A 21,109-nucleotide genomic window follows, 5' to 3' on the forward strand; every position below is an offset into this window, starting at 1 on the left:
TACCCAGGGTACTGTTCATTTCTATTTGCATACATACAAACGATATTACACAAACGGTTAGATACTTTTGATTACCTATCTCTGTTGTAGGTCTGTATTGTCTGCAAGGTAGCCTACCCCGATGGTTTGGACTGAATTGATATGAGTAAAAAATATAATACACCCAGTAAAAAAACGTTTTTATACACAACGTATATAACGTTAGGATATTTCAACAAGAGTCAAACCTTGGACAACTCTATGTCCTGTTTTCTTTACTCCTACATTTTTTCCAGGCTAGTGTTCCTCATCATCCAGACCAGTCAGGGTTATCTAAACAAAAACAACAGGTGTCATCTCCCAGCGCGTTCCATTGGTGGGAGCTCACCTTTCCTTCTCCTACACCAGCCTTAAGAGAAATAGGCCTAACGGGTAACCTCCACAGGTATTCATATCTTAACAGTTCAAATAGGGGGGGAATCACACCAAGTGAAGCATGACGAGATATCTCAGGTTTTTATCAAGCCAAACCAGTTAGCTCATTCCCGCGCTTGCTTACCCCCCCCCCTTCTTTAGCCTGGGAAAATATTTCATGATACCCTCTTCACACACAATGACTGGAGTCTACAGGTGACGAGTGACATCACTTTGTGCTGAAGCGATGGTGCAGACAGAGCCTTTCACTCACCGGGTTCAACGCCAAGATCGCCCTGTAGATCCTGTGTTAAAACCGCAGGTTGATGTTTATTGTCATGAATCTTGTCACAGAAGCGAAACTGAGCGATTTCACCTTATATAGGCCAGCTGGAAAGTCAAAATGGTCGATATTGTAAAAATGAATGAAAACTTAAATGAACTTTTTGGTCTTAATTTAAGGATAGGTTTAGACATTAGGTTTAGCAGTGTGGTTAAGGTTAGGGTTAGGTTTAAAAACTGATTGTATGACTTTGTGGCTGTGCCAGCAAGTGACCTACCTCCCTGCAGTACTGCCTCCAGAACAAGATGCAAAACGCTAACCTGCTTTAAAACCTGCAGTAGCCTACTCTTTGATTGATAAAGTCATTAATAACACAACATACCAAGTGTTCATTTATATGTTGTTACGTATTAGGCTATTCACAACGTTTTTACTTTTTTAAAGGATTGGATAAAATGTGTGCGAGACCAATTGCTTTATGCACATTACGCACATACGTTTTTTTTTTTTTGCCTGATGATGGGTTAGTGTGAAGCAGCAGGCCTGAAGATGAAACAGTCAGTCAGTGCGCCAGTGTTTGTTTACTTTTGGGCCTGATTTGATGAATGAAAGGCAGCCCTGTCCAGGGGAGCAGCGGATCACTGGCACCCTATTGTCCTGCCGTGGCGCAGAAGTGGGCGGATAGCAGTGTCTCTCTCTGCCCAATGGCAGCCACGACACTCATGAGTGTGGAGAAAAGCACTTTTCTGCCATCCAAAATCCCTAAAACCATCATCATTCCGTCTCGGGAACCACACTCTGTAACAGCCTCTACCGCTGAGAGATGACAGAGCCAATCTCCGCGCCCGCTGCACACTCACGGCCCTGGGACTGGGAGCTAGGAGCTGCATAGCACCGCCACTCAAGCGAGCACCACAGACGCATCGCACCAACGCGGGTGTCAGCTCTTTGATTTTTGAGCAAAGAGGAACTAAAACGCGCGACATCAAGGATTTAAAGAGGACTCTATCCCACTATTTTTTTCTCACTCCACCAGAAAGCGGCCATTTGTTCAATGTCATCATGATCATCTTGTCGTCGCGTAGTGTACTACTGTCAGTCTACTATCCACAGATCTTCCTCATCCTTACGAGTGGGAGCTACCTGTAAGTTTACTCAATCCCCCGACCCCTTAGTTGCCTTACTGGTGTGATTTTGTGTGTTTGGGAGACATACTAAGAATGAATTTCATTTTCGATTATATGTACTCTGCTTTATAGTTGTTATTGTTAAATCTTTCTCCGAAATATTACCGCAGGTTGTTGGTTACGGTAGCCCATGTTGATGATGGATGTTTGCTTCACAGTGCACATGCTAGTCTAATCCAAACGGTTTTAATATAAAATATAGCCTACAACATGCTTGACTAGAACTAGTAATTTAAGACAACTAGGCTATAGCAAAATGGAGATAGAAAGCGATTTCGATATCTTATTTTTGTGCACTTGGGTGTGTATTTTACGCACCGACTTTGATGTATTACTTTGTATTTCCCCACATTCGATGATGTTCTAGACGTTACCGTTTAAAGTGACTAAAGGATACTCGAAATACATTCATTATCAATGCGTATGCTTCAGGTAGGTAGGACATCCCTCCGGTCCACGTGGGAAGCAACGGATGAAGTCGATGTTAATTACCTGACGTCTTATTTTATGGGCAGGTCGTTCGATGAGGTGACATACTACAGTATTTCAAAAAAAAAAAAAGTTAGTACCCAAATCCTCTTTTACGACATTGTAATGACGGTTGGACACGGTTTCATTTGGCCACAGAGTGGCAGAGATGTTCAAGACAATTGAATGAAGAGTGAACAGTATTTCATTAATTCCCCTTTATGAATAGCTTTTACGCATGCGGTGGATGATTACCTGTCACAATTTGTGGATAGGGATTATGCTTTATGCATTACATCACCATAGTCTCATGCAGATTTACCAAGTTACAATTTAAAGCCACATCTGGAAAAGTAGCTGTAAAACATCGGTCTATGACACGCACATGATTGACACGGGTCATAATTGTATCATTGAATTAAAAGAACGAGTTGCTCACGCAGGAGGACGTTTTATTTTTTTCCTTCAAAAATAATTACCGAACCATACGTTGTATCCATCCCGGTGCTGGAGACCCCAAACTTAATGTTAAAATAGATGTGGTTTATGGTTGCAGTTAAAAGTGGCTGTGATCTATCTTTAGTAGCCTATTCGTTTGCACATTATAAACTACATATATCATTTTGTTTTCATAATTTAAACATGCTTTATTACAGTACAGTGCCGCAAATGAAATCGGTTTTTAGGGATGAGGATGATTTTAAAGTGGAATAAGAAACGCGGAGGAATGTGATCCCCCATCCTCCAAAGTGTTCCTTCCTCTCTCATTACATGTGCAGCTAAATGCGTGTTAATCTAACAGTGAAATTCGGTGAACTACATGGGTGGCAAATGACTCATCCTCAGACAGAGGTATTAGTCAGAACACGCCGTCATTCCATGAAGAAATATGCAAATGTTAGGTGAATCACACCTTTAAAGTTGTGATTATTGCACCACCTCACTAAATATGATCAGTATAAGGTTTTTAAAATGGGGAACTTTAGAAATAGGTTTTCGATTTCCATTTAAACCTTAGTAACATCAAAGTGGAATAAGACATTTCGAATGAAAACAAGCTGCACTGTTAATTTGTTTAACTTGCCCACAGATTTGCTATAACCTACATATATAACACAAATACATACAAGGGTGTTAGACTGGACAGTCAAGTTTTAAAAGCTTTTGACTACAGAAAAATTTGTTTTGACTTAAAGTAAATTTTATGAATTGATATCATATCTTTAGCTTAGACAAATCTTGTAGATTTGTTTTGTTTTCACAGTTGCTATTTCATAAAATTTGGCCAAGAAGCTATTCTGACAAATCTCACCAAATAAATCCACTCGAATTCCCTGCCTCATGAGACAATTGTGACTGAGATATTTCTCAGTGAAACATACCTGTGAGATTAATGCTGTGTCACATCAAAGGCCTTCGACTGATGGAATAGGTGTGTGTGTGTGTGTGTGTGTGTGTGTGTGTGTGTGTGTGTGTGTGTGTGTGTGTGTGTGTGTGTGTCGGTGTGTAGAACCATGCGTCCCTCCCCTTTACAACACCCTGTCATCGAACCCACCACCTTATAACGTAAGGTTTGGGGGAAGGTTATTTCGCTTTGGTGGCCTGCGAGCACTATAATATACTGTGGGAATCCCTGGATTTGCTATTGTTAACATCGCTACATACTGTAGCCTATAGCATATGGAGAATAATTGTTTGTAGCTATCGTAGATGATACATCTGTATTATATATATATACCTCTTTAAGGAATACCTGGGATAGGATAAAGTAATCCTTCTAACCCCCCCCCCCTCCCTTAAAATATTTAGATGCACTATTGTAAAGTGGTTGTTCCGCTGGATATCATAAGGTGAATGCACCAATTTGTAAGTCGCTCTGGATAAGAGCGTCTGCTAAATGACTTAAATGTTAAATGTAAATATATAAATGTGTGTGTATATAATGTGCATTATACTTGTATTAATATACAGCATGGTTACCAATTTACATATTTTGCTTGTGATCTGTGTTTTCTCCCTTTGTATCTGTCTATTGGAGTGCTAGCTGTTCCCGAGCTGACACTGTGCACACAGAGTTGCCACTAAGCAAACATAATCGCATTTGTGCACTTTGATGCTGCAGGGATTTAACAGCTTAACTGAGGAATGCTCTGTTTTTTTGCATTGTCTGATGCTTTCGCAAGCCCATGTTAGACAGTGATGCTGGGAATTGGCAGGTGAACATGGCCAGGATATCGTGATCCAGGAGAGTAGTAGCAACATCATCATGTCCTAATTACCATTTTGACAGACAGTGAGCTGCACGGTGACTTGTTGCTGACCGAGAAGATGCCGAGAGGTGTTACAGTTATTGCTGTTGTTATAGGATATTTAGGATCTATGCACGTGATGTAGTCCAGAGCATCTGTGTACATTCCTAGAGCATCAGTTACAGTGCACCTGACCTCATGAATAGTAGCATCATACAGTATATGAACCACACATTTAAACCACAAACTCCATGGGGGTTGTTTTACGATAGAGAAGGTTGGTGGAGCATTTTGATTGTTTTGTTCAGTAGACGTCAAGGAACCAGAGGGTTTGAGAGGTATTAAAGAGTTACTTTAGAGCTTTGTGCTTCACCAATTCTTTGCTTTGTATCTCAATTTCAGTTTTGAACTGATGTAAATGAAAAATATACCGTATTTTCAATTACATTTGAGAGCGTTCTAACGGCATTTGCCAGACTTGGATTGATTATACACCTAATTCTCAATGCCTGGTGATGGTGATTATGTCATCTTTGCAAAGATCAAAGCATTGGTGAGCCTAATTTATCATATCATTTTGGATATGGAAAGGGGAGAGGTCTACGCTGTTCATGGTGGGATGCCTGAATCGTCTCCCTCGAACCACTGAAATCCTTTGCAGTTCCTTTTTGAATTCACTGGACTCAAATGTTTACATTTTTATGCATTTTAACAACGTTTGCAAGGATGGAAAGAACTGACACTTGCTCACATTACATCCATAGTACATTCTCCTCTAGTGCAGATGAAGTACCAAACAGTGTGAATAAGAAAAAGCTCTGTTTTGCCCAAAGATGTTGCAGTTATAGTTTCATTTGAACATGTCATGTGGTTTTGCATTCGAGGTTTATTCTTTTTGTCTGGAGACAGCTAATCTAGTAAAAGGCATAAGCTTTAACCAGCACGAAGAAGAAAAACACATAGAAAATGTCTGCACTCACTACTGTAAGTCGCTCTGGATAAGAGTGTCTGCTAAAGGACTCAAATGTAAATGTGAGCTGACACACAACCCAAAATGTTTTACGGAGGTGTGGACTAACGGAGAGTAAACTATTGAAAGAACGAAAGAACGGAAGATAGAAAGACAGCTAATCAACAGAAGAGGAACATGTTGGGTCAACGTTCACTCTTTTTGTTCTTTGAGTCATAAGGGCAGTATGGTTTTGTTCCATAATCCTTTTTGAAGGGTAATCCACAAATGCAGTCGACCTCTTTCTCTCCCTCTCTTCTCTCCCTCTCTTCTGTCTCTCTCCCCCTCTCTCCCTCTCTTCCCTCTCTCTCTCCCTCTCTTCTCTCCCCCTCTCTCTGACCCCCCTCCTTCTCCGCCCCTCTCTCTCTCTCCTCTGTCATTTTTTTTGCTGACACACAACTTGCCTGCATCAGCCTGCCCTGCTTGCGGTAAAGCCCTCGGAGGCCCTACGTCATACATCAAAGCTGGCATTCGCCTTTATGCTCTTTTACTGCTCCTTGTCTACTGACATGTTTGAAAGGCATGTATCTGCAGGGTTTGGATGGCTATAAACACACTGATGGAGAAATAGCCCCATTTGTTAAGCCGTCTGTTTTCTGGTACGTGACTGTTCTAAACCCATCCAACATGTGTCCGGAACCGGGATTATATTAACTCCCAAAGCCACGATCAGTTGTAGAAGCTCCTAGGTGTCTTGTCATGGGTTAAATGACTGCTTCATCTTTACGCTTGGAGGAGCAACACTTCATAAAGCGCGCAGGAGGGCTGGTGTCGGAAACCTTGCATGCTAGCCAGGCATACCGTGGCATTGCTCTACAAATGTGGATAAATGAAAGACGTCTCGCACAGGAAATATATTTGTAGGCAGTGTGTTATGCCGCATGTGTGCTTTAAACTCATACATATCAAATGCAATAAAGATAACATAGTTGTGTGACTTCTTGGTTGAGAAGTGAACCATGCCTAAATTTGAGAAGCCCAGTTACAAATGGAAGGCACGGCTTGCCCACGCCTGGAAACAGTTCTAACCACGTTACCTAACAATTAACGCAAAACCCCAACTCATTTCTCTACGGTCACGAGCCAAACCAATGCGGGGAGAGGCATGGTCAGCAAGCAAATAAACCCAATGTCATTTTCTGCTTTGGATCTGTTTTACCATGCTGTGTAGTGTTGTTATTCAGCTTCGCATCGGATAATGGTTTCAGATGCTCTCTTTCATTCACCTCTGATCCATGAAATTGTAATATTTTTAGCAAGACAGCACTGAGTACCTACAGAATGCTCATCATGGCTTTGTTTGAATTTAATCCTGGTCTGGAGAGGCCTAAAGTCTATGTAATGTGACTCAGTCTATCTGTCCTCCAGTACCGCTAACTGACTATGTTTGTGTGTGTGTGTATGTTTACCTCTCCATTCATAGGGCCCTGTCTTCCGTGGTGGCGTTGGGTGCCAACATCATCTGCAACAAGATCCCTGGGCTGGCGCCTCGCCAACGGGCCATCTGCCAGAGCCGCCCGGACGCCATCATCGTGGTAGGGGAGGGCGCTCAGCTGGGCATCAATGAGTGTCAGTACCAGTTTCGCTACGGCCGGTGGAATTGCTCCGCCCTGGGGGAGAGGACTGTCTTCGGACAGGAGCTGCGAGTAGGTTAGTCTGGGCACCTTGGGAGAGTTCGTTGTCTTCTGTACCGTGGACTGACGCTGTAATGTCCACAACTCTGAAAGACATGTTCGCAGACATAGACCTAGTGTAAATGTGTGGCGCAATACGTTTGCTACATTTTGTGGGGAGGCATAAGGCTGACGTTTCAAGAGCGACTTCAAATCTTATTTGCAGGGAGGACTGGATCGCAATGAAAGTCATTGGTCATTGCTTTCGGGCAAAGTATTGAAGCTGTGATGTAAAACAGGTTACATTTTGGATTGAGGATGTCACCATCTCCTCCAAATGGTAGCCTGAGAGTAGAAATCAATTCGCTACCAAGCCCCGACCACCCAAGCCTCTTCACAAGCCAAACCCAAGCACATCACAGAGTCAAACGTCAACCAACTGCACACAACGTCTCTGACTCTCTATTGTATAACAATACACGTTGGCAAACTCAAACTCATGTGTTACCGTTACAACAGATTCCAGTCCGATGTGTCCTCATTTCAGTTCACACCGTTACATTTCTGCAGCGTGGCTTGATTTCTTTTGACTTAATGATTTGCGTTGAACTTCTGGTTAAAAGCATGCCATACATTGCTGGCTGCAGCAAAGTTATGGAAAGGTTACCAGAAGCACCAAAGTCTAATGGGGAAAAAGTATGGTTGAAAAATGATATAGCAAATGAGGAGACAACTAATGGTATTATTGTAGAGAACGTTGTTGAACTGAAATAGATGGACACATCTGTTGTTAATCTTAGGAAATTGGTTGTGTCCATTGCTTGATTCGTGTGTGTGTGTGTGTGTGTGTGTGTGTGTGTGTGTGTGTGTGTGTGTGTGTGTGTGTGTGTGTGTGTGTGTGTGTGTGTGCATGTACAGACAGTCAGAACGAGCTACAAGCAGACAGACATTTACATTTACGGTGCTTTTGTTTGAAACGGAATTCCGCAGACCTCTTTTGTATGGCTTTTTTTACAGGGACTTTTATACATTTGTTTCATTTAGAAATGTTTGTCGCTGTTAAAGTGCGGTTCGACTATGCATTTAATCCAATAGTTCTGTTAACAATCACTGCTATTTAGGAGCGGCTGACTTAGCTCCAACCCCTCTAAAAGCGTTTCTCTTTGTTGTAAATCTGGCGCTTTTGTAATGGATCTCGTCTCATTTTCTTCTGCGTTCAGCATCTCTTTTGCGCTCCTTTTTTTCATATTTTCTTTTTTGCCAAGTTTCAGGGAGACTTGAACTGAACAGTACCACATGTCACGCCTTGCTTTATCACTGAGAAATCGATCCGGTTACTGATACTGCATGTGAACTACGCTGCTTATGTTTTTAGAACATTTGAATGAATTATTCGAACTACTTGACTCATGAACCAGACACATCTCTGGTCAAAGCCTTTAGTTAGCCGTGCGATTGAACTTTAGGCGGATGTTTTCCTCCATCCTACACCCCCGGAGAGAGAGAGAGAGAGAGAGAACCTCTTCTTCAGAGGAGGCAGAGATGAGACAGATGTGTTTTTTCTCTCTCGTACCGTGCTACCATACTTTCCTCCATGATACTCACTGACAGCGAAACCAGGGATGTTTCACTACGCTCTCTCAGAGCTAGAGCCAGACAGTGGGTACTGGTACTGTAGAGATTGACTCATACTGGTTAGTGATTGGCTGCTGCCATGGCCAATTACCCGTGAGATCAACAGCTCCAGTACTGTAGGAAGAAAGGTCAGTGGATGGATGTGACCATTTGTTGAGTATTTAGCTCAGGGTTTTATTGTCAATACTCCATGGGTTTTTCTATGTAGATTGTTTTTGATACTAATTTGATTTGTGCAATTAGTGAATGACGAGAGTAGCCGTGTTCTTTAATTATGTTGTATGTATGACAGTAGTGTTGTTCAGGGTGGCATATGAAGTCATGGAATAGACCTCCTCAATAGACAAATGTTACAGTCCGTCTCCTCCCGAATCTGCAAATTCCCACATAATCATAATCAACTGCAAGGGGGAAAAAAATGCATATTCCACTCCCACTGAAGTTTTTCATTTAAATCCCCCAAAATGATGAACACTAAACCTTTCCTATTCTCAATGATCCGGTCTTAGTTTTGGATCGGGGGAGATGCCGTTGTTTTCTGAAGAGTTAAAGATCAGGGAACCGCAAGCCTAATGCTTTCTCTCTGCGCTGCTTGCACTTAGATGGAGTCGGTCAGTTTGGCCGGGTTCCTTGGTATTACATTCGGTTTCCAAGAAAGGACATTAATAGCTGGGTTATTGAGTAGGACAGAACCCCAAATATCTTGATTCAAGGAAAGAATCTGTTTAAAAAAAGGCCATTCATTTGATATTTATTTCTGTGTTATTATACTGTAAATATAGATATATACTGTATATATATCCTTTATCTGCTGATGCTAACACAGCCTTCCTTGACACTGGCAGCTCCGTTAGTTCGATGGGACTTTAAAGGATGGATGGAAACATGGATGGAACCATACTCATTACGGTCACGTCCTTCAACAGTCCCTCTGTTGTGCAAAAGAGTCGTTGGCTCTCTTGTTATGTTCTAACTGACACATTGGAGAACAAGGCCATAAACACTGAATGCTGGGTATTAAAATATGTTTGTGTTTCCTCCTCTGGACACAGAAGCTATAGCAATCTCACTCACTCACGTTGTAATGTGCCTTAGCAGAATGATATTGGCACTGCTCTGTACCTTGAGCCCATAAAATATGGAGTAAATTATCCCGTGCTAACAGAAGTGGGTGTTATTGAATGGTATATTACCCTCTATTAACAGTAAATAATACAACTGAAGTCAGATCCATCATCAAGGCAGGGAGGGGCTATGGATAGTCAAAGCAGATAGTTGCAGTAGGGCTGGTTGGAGACGTGGAAAAGGCCAGGATACATGGCAAGAGAGTGATACTCAGCTGTAAGGTTTTAATACAGTGCTGAATAAAAGTGATGTATGGTGGGGTTGATTACAACCATAATTATAACCCTAGTTTTTCATAAGCTGTGGGAAGTCAACACCTTATCAGTTTTAACACTGCTGTCTACGTTGGCCTTGTTGCTCACTGGTCAGTTAGGATGAAAAATGCCGTCTTCAATTGGAAATGTTATCTCATGTGATATATGGTAGATTGTGGAGAGCATCTACACCAGAGATCTCCTGAGCCCCCGAGCCTGAGCACCTTCAGCTTTCACAACCTGAACAGAAGAGCAGAGCACTTGACGTTAGCGATTATAGTATGAAAACAGACACCTTTCAACGGCTACACTCAGCATCAAAGGCAGACGTAGGCCCCGTCGTATAACTGCCCTGCTCTGGTTACTTTCTGTTTAACTTTCCAACCAGTTTGTCACCATAGTGATTCATGCTTTTCATCTCAAAGAGGTTCTTGTTGTGCTCAGCGGTGAAATATTGCAAAAGTTCAATCACTCTGGCCCCTGGCTCATTGCACAAGAATGGAGAATGGATGCAGGACAGGGGCAGGTGAACCTCTCAGTGCACGACATAGGAATGCTGCTTTTATTTCATACCAACACTAAAAAGCCTGGGCTGGGGAATCCACTTGTTAGAATCTATTAGAGACTGGAGAACTCAATCTACATCCTATATTTAATGACAAAGCAATGCAGTAGAAGTCCCTTCGTTTTATTTGGACCAGGTTGCTTTTTAACACAAAAACATCTATTCAATCATCAGAGAGGAGAATCTGTCAGACTAGCAGGCCGTTCTGCTCTACGGGCTACACTGCATTGCCTCCTGCTCTCGCTGCACCTTTTCTTAGAAGCAGCAGCCTGAAGGCAGCCGACAGACAGACAGGCAGGCAGTGAGTTGAGTTATAGCGCTGAGCCTGACTTCATGAGTACAACTCTGGAGAGAGGCACTTCGAGGCACGACCAGCTAGGAGGCAAACGGACGGCATGAAAAATGCCTAGCAGCTCCAACCCGCTGGTTAGCAAGTGAACGAGAGGTCTGGGGGATTTTAAAAGAGGGAAAAACTTAACTGGGGTGGAATGTGGGAGCTGGTGGGGGGGTATCAGGGAGGGGATGGGGGTGGTTCCGTCTCTATTTCCCCTCGCCCGGGCGCATACAATACAGTATCGTCTCCCCAATGAAGCGCTCTCTCACTCCCACACATCCCCCGGGGGGGGTGAGGGTTGTAGAGGGGGAGTGCTACTGCTGCCCAGCGGCCCGGGAGGCTGTGGTAGGCCCGAGCCAAACAGACGTCTATACAGATAAAAGATGTGGAAGTCAGCAGGTTCATTGGAAGCCACTTGAGAGGAAAGGGTTAGGACAGGCACATACTTGATCAGGAGCTGAAGATGCAAACTACTACTCCTTTAAACAGACCAGCTCCCCCAGATCAGACAGGGAGGGGAGGGGTCACGGTCAACAGATCACCTCGCTCCATAAGTCAGACTGATTAGAGTGTTTTTTTTTTCTCTGTTTAGAAGTGGGCTGAACAGAGGAAAGGTGAATAATGTTCACGTTTTGGCTTAAACAGGTGACTCACAAGCAAAAATGGTGTATATTTTTGCCACTGGTCAGATGCAGAAGATGCTTCTCAGTTTTCTACGCGTTTATTTAAAGGAATACTGTGCCTGTGCACGGAACATGCGTTTTCTGCAGTATTTTTGGCAAATGTTATGCTAATATCAGCCCGCAGCGTAAATGAATAAAATCAGTGATGAGTTGGTTGGGTTTGTCTCTCGTTCCACAACGGAGGTTGTTTTCATGCAAATCATGATTTTCTACAAGTGGCTCATGCATCTGTACATTGACAAGTCGTGGAAGGAGTGCTATCAGCTGTCATCCGTTTAAAGGATTCCACTGCTATACTGTGATGTACTATATGAGATTGAGCCGTCATAGGCTAGCTAAGCTCACAGAGGCTGAAGTAAACAATGTCTTTATTTGCAATTCAGTCCAAATGAATTCATTGTCATGTAATGTCTCCCAATTATGTCACATTATTTCCTGCGGTCCTTTTAATGAGATAAGATGCTATCATTGAAGTAGCAATACATTTCAGGTGTAGAGTTGTTATTCTTGTTCATTTGCAGTTTTACTGCCAACAAAGAAAGTATAGCTTTGTCTCATGTACTGTAATATAGCTGAAGGTCACAATTGCAGGGCAACTAAATACTCCATGCCAATTGTAAATGAATTGGTAAGATTTCCTTCCTTTTCTCAGGATCACTTCGTAATTTGTGGTGAAACTGTATCGTAAAAGAATGCAAACACAGACAGTATCTCCATAGAATCTGATCCTAATTATGTGTGACTATCCTCCCAAACCTAACAATGTATTTAAAAGCACTGCTATGATCAAAACATACACATATGGTTTAATTTATGCATGTGTTGCATGATTTCATCCAATTTGACTAAATTAAAGGAAAGGCATTTTGGAATATTCATAATGACCAGCTGAAGTTTTCTACAACCACTATTTTTTTCATTTAAATGGAAAAGTCAAATACAAATCTGAAAAGAAACATATTCCCTTCAAATATAAACATTTGGGAACACCCCCCCCCCCCCCCCCCCCCAAGGCATTCTAAATGTAAAAGAGCATAGAGAGTCGGTCAGAAAAGAAAATGTCAGCCTTTGCAAAGTAAACACTATAAATTAGTCATTGAATCCCAGGAAGGAGTGAATGTACATTATCATATGATAGTGGTCATCTATTTTTTACGTTTATTGGCTTGTCTTCTCTCCCCATATTTTACATCCAACGTGACTGGTGGGGAGGGAAATGTAGTAATTAAATTCTTGCTAGAATAATGATTTGATGCCCCATCTGATTGCAAAAGTCTCTGCCGACACACAGCTCGTAACCTAACACATTCCATTCTACAGCCAAGTGTTTAACCAACCCATCCTTGTTTAATGTAGAGAGGAAAAACACATTTTTTAAGACTGTAAGAGCAACGTAAGTGGATGCTTTGACACCGATGAACTCTCCCAAAATATCATTCATCACTTTAGTGGTATACAACTACAGAGGCCATTCCTTTTAACTTCACTAGTTATAATAATATATGCCATTTTGCAGACACTTTTATCCAAAGCAACTTACAGTAATGTGTGCATGCATTTTACCTATTTGTGGCCCCGGCAATCGAACCCACAACCCTGGCAGTGAAAGCGCTATGCTGCACTAACTGAGCAATACTGGACCACTCTCCTCTTCCTGTTGGCTATATTACTCTCAAGCAAATGATTGGAATCAAAGCTGATATGCTATCATACTTTCTACAGCGTTATCACGGAAAGATGAGAACGCTGTAGAACTTGATTTAATGTGCTACATAACGCCCGTACAGCGCTCAGTAAACGGAGTCAACCATAGCCAAGTAACTCATTTCATGTGGATAACCCTATGCAGATGATGCGTGCATTGTGCTATGCGAGACTGGTGGTGAATAAAATACCTATGTTTGGAGCCATCATCATGTGGGTAGGCCTAATCCGCTGGCCTTCTCCTCCTCCCTGTCAAGCCACTGAGGCCAGGGGAAACAGAATGGGACGAGGAACTTCTGATGGAAACATGTAGAATGTGTATCACCATCTGTAGGCTTTATCAGGGTCATTGGAGTTGATCGTTGGAGTTGATCATTGGAGTTGATCACATTAGAGTTGATCATTGGAGTTGATCATTGGAGTTGATCCTTGGAGTTGATCAGTAAGAGTCGATCATTGGAGTTGATTATTGGATTTGATAATTAGAGTCGATCATTGGAGTTGATCATTAGAGTTGATCATTGGAGTTGATCATTGGATTTGATAATTAGAGTCGATCCTTGGAGTTGATCAGTAAGAGTTGATCATTAGAGTTGATCATTGGATTTGATAATTAGAGTCGATCCTTGGAGTTGATCAGTAAGAGTTGATCATTGGATGTAATAATTAGAGTCGATCATTGGATTTGATCATTAGAGTTGATCAGGTACTGTGCTGTTATGTGGTGAGTCTGGCTGTGTTCCACTATAGTGTGGGCTGTATCTGTAGCTTTTATCAGGTACAGTAGTCTGGCTGTGGGTTGACCTACAGAGAGTGGGTTGTTAGTCCCCAAGGCATGGCAAAGGTTGATATGTGTATCACCATCTGTAGGCTTTATCAGGGTCATCAGGATCTCTTCCGCCTTAGACACTGGGCAGTGTTTTCCATAATGAGTTTGTTGCCTAGGCAGGCCTCACCTCCTACGTCGGGGAACCAGTTGTGTCTGGTCCCCACGGCTGCTCTCTCTCTCCACCTACCCCTCTCCCCCTCTCTCTCAGACAGCATTGGGGTCCCCTCTCCCCTACAGTATACTGTCTGCTGACAGGAGCTGGGCGTCCTGACCTGCCTTACCCCTCGGCCCCCCGGGGGCCTGATGCCATGGGCCGGGGTGGGTGGATAACCCGCGTGGTGTTATCGTCCGCTGGGATCTGTGTCCGTCTGTGTCCGCCTGGCCGCCAGACGCGGGGGAACAGGATGTGAGAGGATCAACTGTAATCTCAAAGCGCGCTTTGTTCCACACAATCCCAGCACTAACTGTATCCACTACACGCAGGTCGGCAGAGCACATTTACATGTGCCAACAATCACAGCACTATTGAACATTAAAGAGAGTTGATTGAGAGACAGATACAGAGAGGTTCTGGAGGTGGACAATATTCAAGAGGCTTTAACCCCTTATCGAGGTGACAATATGAAAATGGGAGACTTTGCATGTTGTTAATGTCGGGACGGCCAGATATCCTCTGAGACTCAAGTGAGTGGTTGAGTTACAGTTTAACCAGTCCATCGGATATCTAGGCAGTGTACTACTTGACAGTTGACACACAAACAAGATGTCAATCATTCAAATTGACTAGAACCTCTAACAATGACATCAAATGAACTACTTTCTGAGTTGCTCAATTAGATGAGGTCTTGAACTGTCCCGACTCATTACAGGATTTTCCGTTCAAGTTCGTTTGATGGATTTTGGCAAGTTTTTTGGCAGAGTCATCATTGTGTCAAAATCTTTATCTTCACCTCGGGGAAGATAGATGGGAGAAGTGCGGGCACACGAACAGTGTTCCAACTGTAGGTCTTAGAGGCAGATTGGTTGGCTTCCCAGTATTTAAAACCGTTACGCCCCAAATGCCCTCATATTGTTTTTCAGTTCTAACTAACACTTAACTCGTTCTCTCTTCGTCATCGTCCTATGGACCAGAACTTAAGACTTAATCCGCCTGCCTGAGTGTGTGACTCCCACAGCATTACAGTATATATACGCGCTTTGCAATGTGAGTGTATTCAGTATGTACTTCTGGTAAAACAATATTATTTTATTGTACAGGAACATGGCTGCACTAATTCCTCTTGCTGCAAACCTCACGGACCACAACTTTGTCTATAATTTGCTCAGAGCATATGTTCATAGCAACGGTACATAAAGCGGAACGAAAAACAGTAGTACAGAGTGCATTAGTCAGCTCGGGGAGAGAGAGATAGAGAGAGAGAGAGCCAAAGTGAGAGAGAGAAGGAAAGAAAGAGAGAAATTGGTTGGTATACAAAGCAAGGGTTTTCCTCTACTGGGGCCCTGGAGAGAGAGGGTAAATAACAGCACTAGAGCACTGCAAACTCACTGGGTGCAGACTTCACTGTGTGTGTTGTTGTTTTGGGATGTACAGTGTGGAGTACATACATGTATGGCATAAACTTCTTGGGTCATCATTAGAAACACTGATTTAGTATTAGTATTTAGTCGCCTTTCCTTTTTTCGGGATAATGCTCAACCCTTTTCCTAGTGGCACTCTGACTCTCTGAAACCGCAATGCCTTTTCATGCCTGTGTGGTTGCAGTTGAATTGCAAACACAAGCAAACACAAACCACACTGCCTAACTGCAGCACCTTGTGGCTACCAGCAGGTGCCACCTTTTTTCTTTGTTCCAAGTCAATGATTACATGTGTGCTGTACATTATGGGCTCTCAGTCTGTGCTTTAACAGATCACTTCAAACTAGAACTATAGAACTGTCCTCCTCAACTGTAATGCTTCCATGCTGTAAGCAAGACACTCTTCCTCTCTCCTCCTCCTCCACCTCCTCCTCCTCTCTGAGCGCATTCAGAGAGAGGGGCTGTTATATCTAGCCTAGCTGTAGAAGAACGCACATCTGCACGGTTTCACATTGTACATCACTCTGTCGTTTAATGACATGTGCCACTCATCCTGACAACCCATTCATCCGTAAAGCAGCACACTGTCGTAAACCATAACAACGTACAGTATGACGTACAGCACGTCGTACCATACATAACATTTCCCCCCCTTTCCAAAACCAGAGACTGGTACCATATATAAAATGTCCATAGGGCAAGAACCTAGAGTGATACCTGTAAGAAATAACACATTAACCCTTAAACGGAAGGACTCTCCAAACTAGCCAGTTCAGTCCATTAACCTGGAGGTTGACTAAGACACCTAAGAATGAAAAGAGGTTAAGTAGTCCCCCAGATGAGCAGGGCGAGTTCGTGCCCGCATAGGCCTTTCTTCAACCGCCACCGCTTGTGGCTCTGGCCCTTGGGGAGCCCACAGAGGCTGGGGCTCGAGTGGTAGTGGTGGGGGAGGTCCATCCGGTGGCGTCTCTGGCCTGCATATCTGTTCTGTGTGCATTCATATTCCTTGAGGGGCAGGGACTTTTCTGAGGCGGCTGGCGTGCCAGCGTGATCCATTGCTCAACATGAATGTGGCGGGCCCCAGTTGTCGACTGACCTGCAGGGGGTCCGACCAGAATGAGGCCATTTTGTTGCACCGCTGAGGCCGTCGGGCTCGGACCCAGTCAGACACTTGGATGATCGACTTCTTCACCCTGTGTGCCTTGTCAAAACGCTGTTTCATTTCTCTTTGGTGCCTGGTCACTGCCTGCTGTTCTTGGGTGCACCTAGTCACCGGTTCTGCAACTCTCTGTGTTCTGAGTCTGTCCAGTGGCAGTTCCATCTCACGACCTAGCATGAGGGATGCCGGGGAGGCCTGTGTTGTTGTGTGTTTGCTTGCTCTGTAGTGCATTAGCGTTTGATTCAAAGCAGTTTGGAACGTGCACCCCTGGACCAGGTGCGCTCTGATGCCGTTCTTCAGCGTTTAGTTGAAGCGTTCCACCCCTCCGTTAGCTTGTGGGTTGTAGTAGGCCGTGCGTATGTGTTTGATTCCCTTGTTGCTGAGATATGAGGAGAACTCGGCAGAGATTAGCTGGGGTCCATTGTCCGTGGTAAGGGTGAGGGGCAGGCCCCACCTTGTGAACAGGCTGTCTAGGATGTCCACGATGGTCTGTGCTGTGACAGTTCCGACAGGAACCACTTCTGGCCACTTAGAGTGGAGGTCATACACCACCACCAGAAAGCACTGATGGTGAGGGACTGCGTGACCATGGATCTCGCCACAGATGTCCAGTTGGATGTGCTCCCAGGGGCGGGACGGCCATGCGAGAGGCTGCAGGGGGGGTGGGGCAGACTGTCCTGTTTTCCCACTGAGGAGGCATGCAGCACAATCCCTGACCAGGGCTTCAATGTCGTGGTCGATGCCTGGCCACCACACAAGGTCTCGACATCGCTGTTTGACCTTCACTATGCCCAAGTGCCCCTCGTGCGCCATGGATAGAACACGCGCACGCAGACCACTTGGGACCACAGTGCAAAACCCTCGAGAGACACAGACTTCTTCCCAGCAAGACAGTTCGTATTTCACCCTGGCGAAAGTCGCCAGCTCTTCCGGCACGTGTGCTGGCCATCCAGTGCGTATGTAGGTGCGCAGGGTAGACAGTGTGGGATCCTGTTCCGATGCTTGCTTCAGCTCCTCCAGTGAGACGACTGACTGAAGAGGAGCGTAAAGCATTTGTATGAGCTCTGTTTCGTTGTCGTCTGGCAAGACGGTCGGAGTAGGAGCGTCAAAGGAGCGTGAGAGGAGGTCTGCCACCACGTTATCCCTCCCTGGAGTGAACTTCAGCTGATAGTCGTACTGTCTGAGGCGGTCGGCCCATCTGTGCAGCCGAAGTGGCTTGTGGCCAGTTCCTGATGCCGACAGTAGCGTTGTGAGGGACTGGTGGTCGGTTCGGAGCGTGAACAGACGGCCATAGAGGTAGAGGTGCCAACTTTCGCACGCCCAGACACAGGCCAGTGCTTCTCGTTCACCAACAGAGTACCGTTGTTCTGTGGGGCTCAGGGCCCTTGAGGCGAAGGCGACGGGCCTCTCAATGCCATTCTGCAGCTGTGAGAGGACAGCTCCTAGTGCTCCAGCTGAGGCGTCACAGGTGACAATGGTGGGGCAGACGGGGTCAAAGTGAGCCAAGACTGGGGCTGTGGTGAGCTGGCTCTTCAGTGAGCGGACCGCGTCTGAGCAGGCTGCCGTCCAGGCCCATGGCTCATCCTTCTTGAGGAGCTGGCGAAGGGGCGCTGTGGTCTGGGAGTAGTGGGGCAGAAACCGGAGGTTGTAGGCTGTCATGCCCAAGAATGATGCCACCTGAGAGGCTGAGGTCGGTTCCGGGATCCTGTGGACGGCTTCAATGCTCGACATGAGTGGGACAATGCCTTTGGCCGACAGGCGGAACCCCACAAACTCGACGGCTGGAGCTGCAAAGGTGCACTTTCCACCGTTAAGGGTCAGGTTGTTCTGCAGTAGAGCGCTGAATACTCTGTGGAGTCGATAATCATGGATGTGGAGGTCAGGACCGTGGACCACGATGTCATCCAGATAGACCGCCACCCCAGGTATTCCAGCGAGGATGGTGCTCATCACCTTCTGGAAGTCCAAAAGGCATGCGTGTATATCTGAACACGCCAGCATGTGTGACAAAGGTAGTGAGATCTCTGCCAGCTGCATGGAGGGGTACCTGAAGATAACCCTGACGAAGGTCAAGCTTCGTGAAGATCGTGGAGCCATGGAATTGTGCGGTCAGCTCCTCAGCTGTAGGCAAGGGGTACTTATCCGGGACAATGGCCTTGTTTACAGCACGAAGATCCACGCAGGTCCGGATTCCACCTGACTTTTTGGTTGCAATGACCAAGTTTGAAATCCAGGGGGCAGCGTTGACTGGCTCAATGATGCCTGCATCCAACTGTGCCTGGAGATCTTTTGTGACGTCATCACGCAGTGCAAAGGGAATGCGCCGCAGGGGCTGCATGACTGGGGTCACTTCCGGTTTCACTAGGGGCCTGTGAGTAAAGGCTGTGAGGCAGCCCAGTCCATCAAACAGAGTTGGCCAGTTCTGTTGCCATGTGCAGGTAACCTGGTGGATAGCTGACCCACTGTCATCTCTCAGCGTGAATCCCAAGCCTGTGAAGAGGTCGAGGCCCAAGAGGTTGGCACCCCGCTTTGCAACATGAAATGTGAATGATGGCAGATGCTTGGTGCCGTAGTGTACTGGGACCTGGAGGGTGCCTACAATGTCTATCTTGGATCTACCGTACCCACACAGGGCAGTGGAGGGCTGTTGGAGTGGTAGGTGACTGAAAAACTTGTAGTAAGTGGCAAGGTTGAGCAATGACACCGCAGCGCCAGTATCCAGCAGCAAAGGCAAACCCACCTCACCCAGCTGCACAGTGCATGTCCTGAATGACACATGGTTGGTGGAGACAGTTCGGATTTCCGTGCGTTCATGTTGAGAGTGAGATGAAACTAAGGGCCTGTGCTGGGTGGAGCTAGTAGCTGGGGCAGAACGACACACTTTCGCAAAGTGATTGTATTTTGAACAGTTCTTGCATATTTTCCCACGGGCTGGGCAGTTTGAAGCCCTTGAATTGTGAGAGCTAGCCCCACAGTTGCCACAGCTACTTCTGTTCGTTTGTCTGTGTGCCTGCTGCACGGGCATGCCGGTGTCTGTGTCCATGCAGCTATCAACGTGGGAGGCCATGCGCAGCGCATGATCGTTGTAGTGCGCCTGCTCGGGCTGAAGCTGCTGTGTGAGAATGGCTGGGGGCCGAGTGTATGCTGCAGATCTGTCTGTTAGCATAGTAGAGCATTCCAACGCCGCTTCAACCTGGAGTGCTATTTTAATAGCTCCATCTAGTTGTAAATTATCCGATTCCAAAAGCAGTTTCTCCCTTGTCTTTTCACATAACGTCCCCTCTATCAACTGATCCCTGATGATCTCGTCCTGAAGTGTCCCATAGTTACAAGAGCTAGCCAAATCCCTCAGATTAGCCACGTAGCTTTGAATGGACTCACCCGGCCGTTGGTGTCTCTTCCGTAGCCGGTAGCGTCGGAGGAGCACTCGCTCTTTCCCGGGGAAGTGGTTCCGTAGGAGGCTGACTGCAGCAGTGAATGTAGGAGCCGATCCAAGCGCTCTGAAAATCCTCTGTCCCTCTGTACCGAGGCAGTGACGGAGCAGTGCTGTCCTCCGCTTGTCGGAGATTGTAGAAAAGTCCATAGCTTCGATATAAGTGTTAAAGCTATCAAGCCAGTTATTCCACGGGACTGGAGGTTCGCCAGGCACGGCGAGGAATGGTGCCGGCGGTGGTAAACTGAATTCAGCCATCTTCGTCGCCAATGTTATATCTAGCCTAGCTGTAGAAGAACACACATCTGCACGGTTTCACATTGTACATCACTCTGTCGTTTAATGACATGTGCCACTCATCCTGACAACCCATTCATCCGTAAAGCAGCACACTGTCGTAAACCATAACAACGTATAGTATGACGTACAGCACGTCGTACCATACATAACAGGGGCCTTCCTCTCCGGCAGCCAAGACTTCCCCACCCTCTCTTTTACAGGCGCTGGGCTTGTGTGTGGAGGCCACTGGTCTGCACTGCTGAGCTCAGTGTGCGTGTACGTGTGTGTGTATGTGTGCGTGCGTGTGTGCATGGGTATATTGATGTATCT

The 21,109-nt window shown here is 45.3% G+C and overlaps 1 protein-coding gene across 2 annotated transcripts in view; it reads left to right on the forward strand.

The window, feature by feature from the left end:
- wnt7bb (wingless-type MMTV integration site family, member 7Bb) overlaps positions 1-21,109 on the forward strand; it is a 41,957-nt gene that overhangs the window by 1,380 nt on the left and 19,468 nt on the right. Inside the window, exons 1-2 of one of the 2 annotated variants that reach the window (XM_029758053.1) lie at positions 1,420-1,821; positions 7,013-7,239. In XM_029758053.1, the coding sequence (XP_029613913.1) occupies positions 1,739-1,821; positions 7,013-7,239 (310 nt within the window). In that variant the 5' untranslated portion in view covers positions 1,420-1,738. Of the gene's footprint in view, positions 1-1,419; positions 1,822-7,012; positions 7,240-21,109 lie in introns of those variants that run through there. The other variant, XM_029758054.1, reaches the window with a different exon arrangement.

This window comes from Salmo trutta, chromosome 7 (assembly GCF_901001165.1).
Source record: "Salmo trutta chromosome 7, fSalTru1.1, whole genome shotgun sequence".
NCBI classification, from domain to species: Eukaryota; Metazoa; Chordata; class Actinopteri; order Salmoniformes; family Salmonidae; genus Salmo; species Salmo trutta.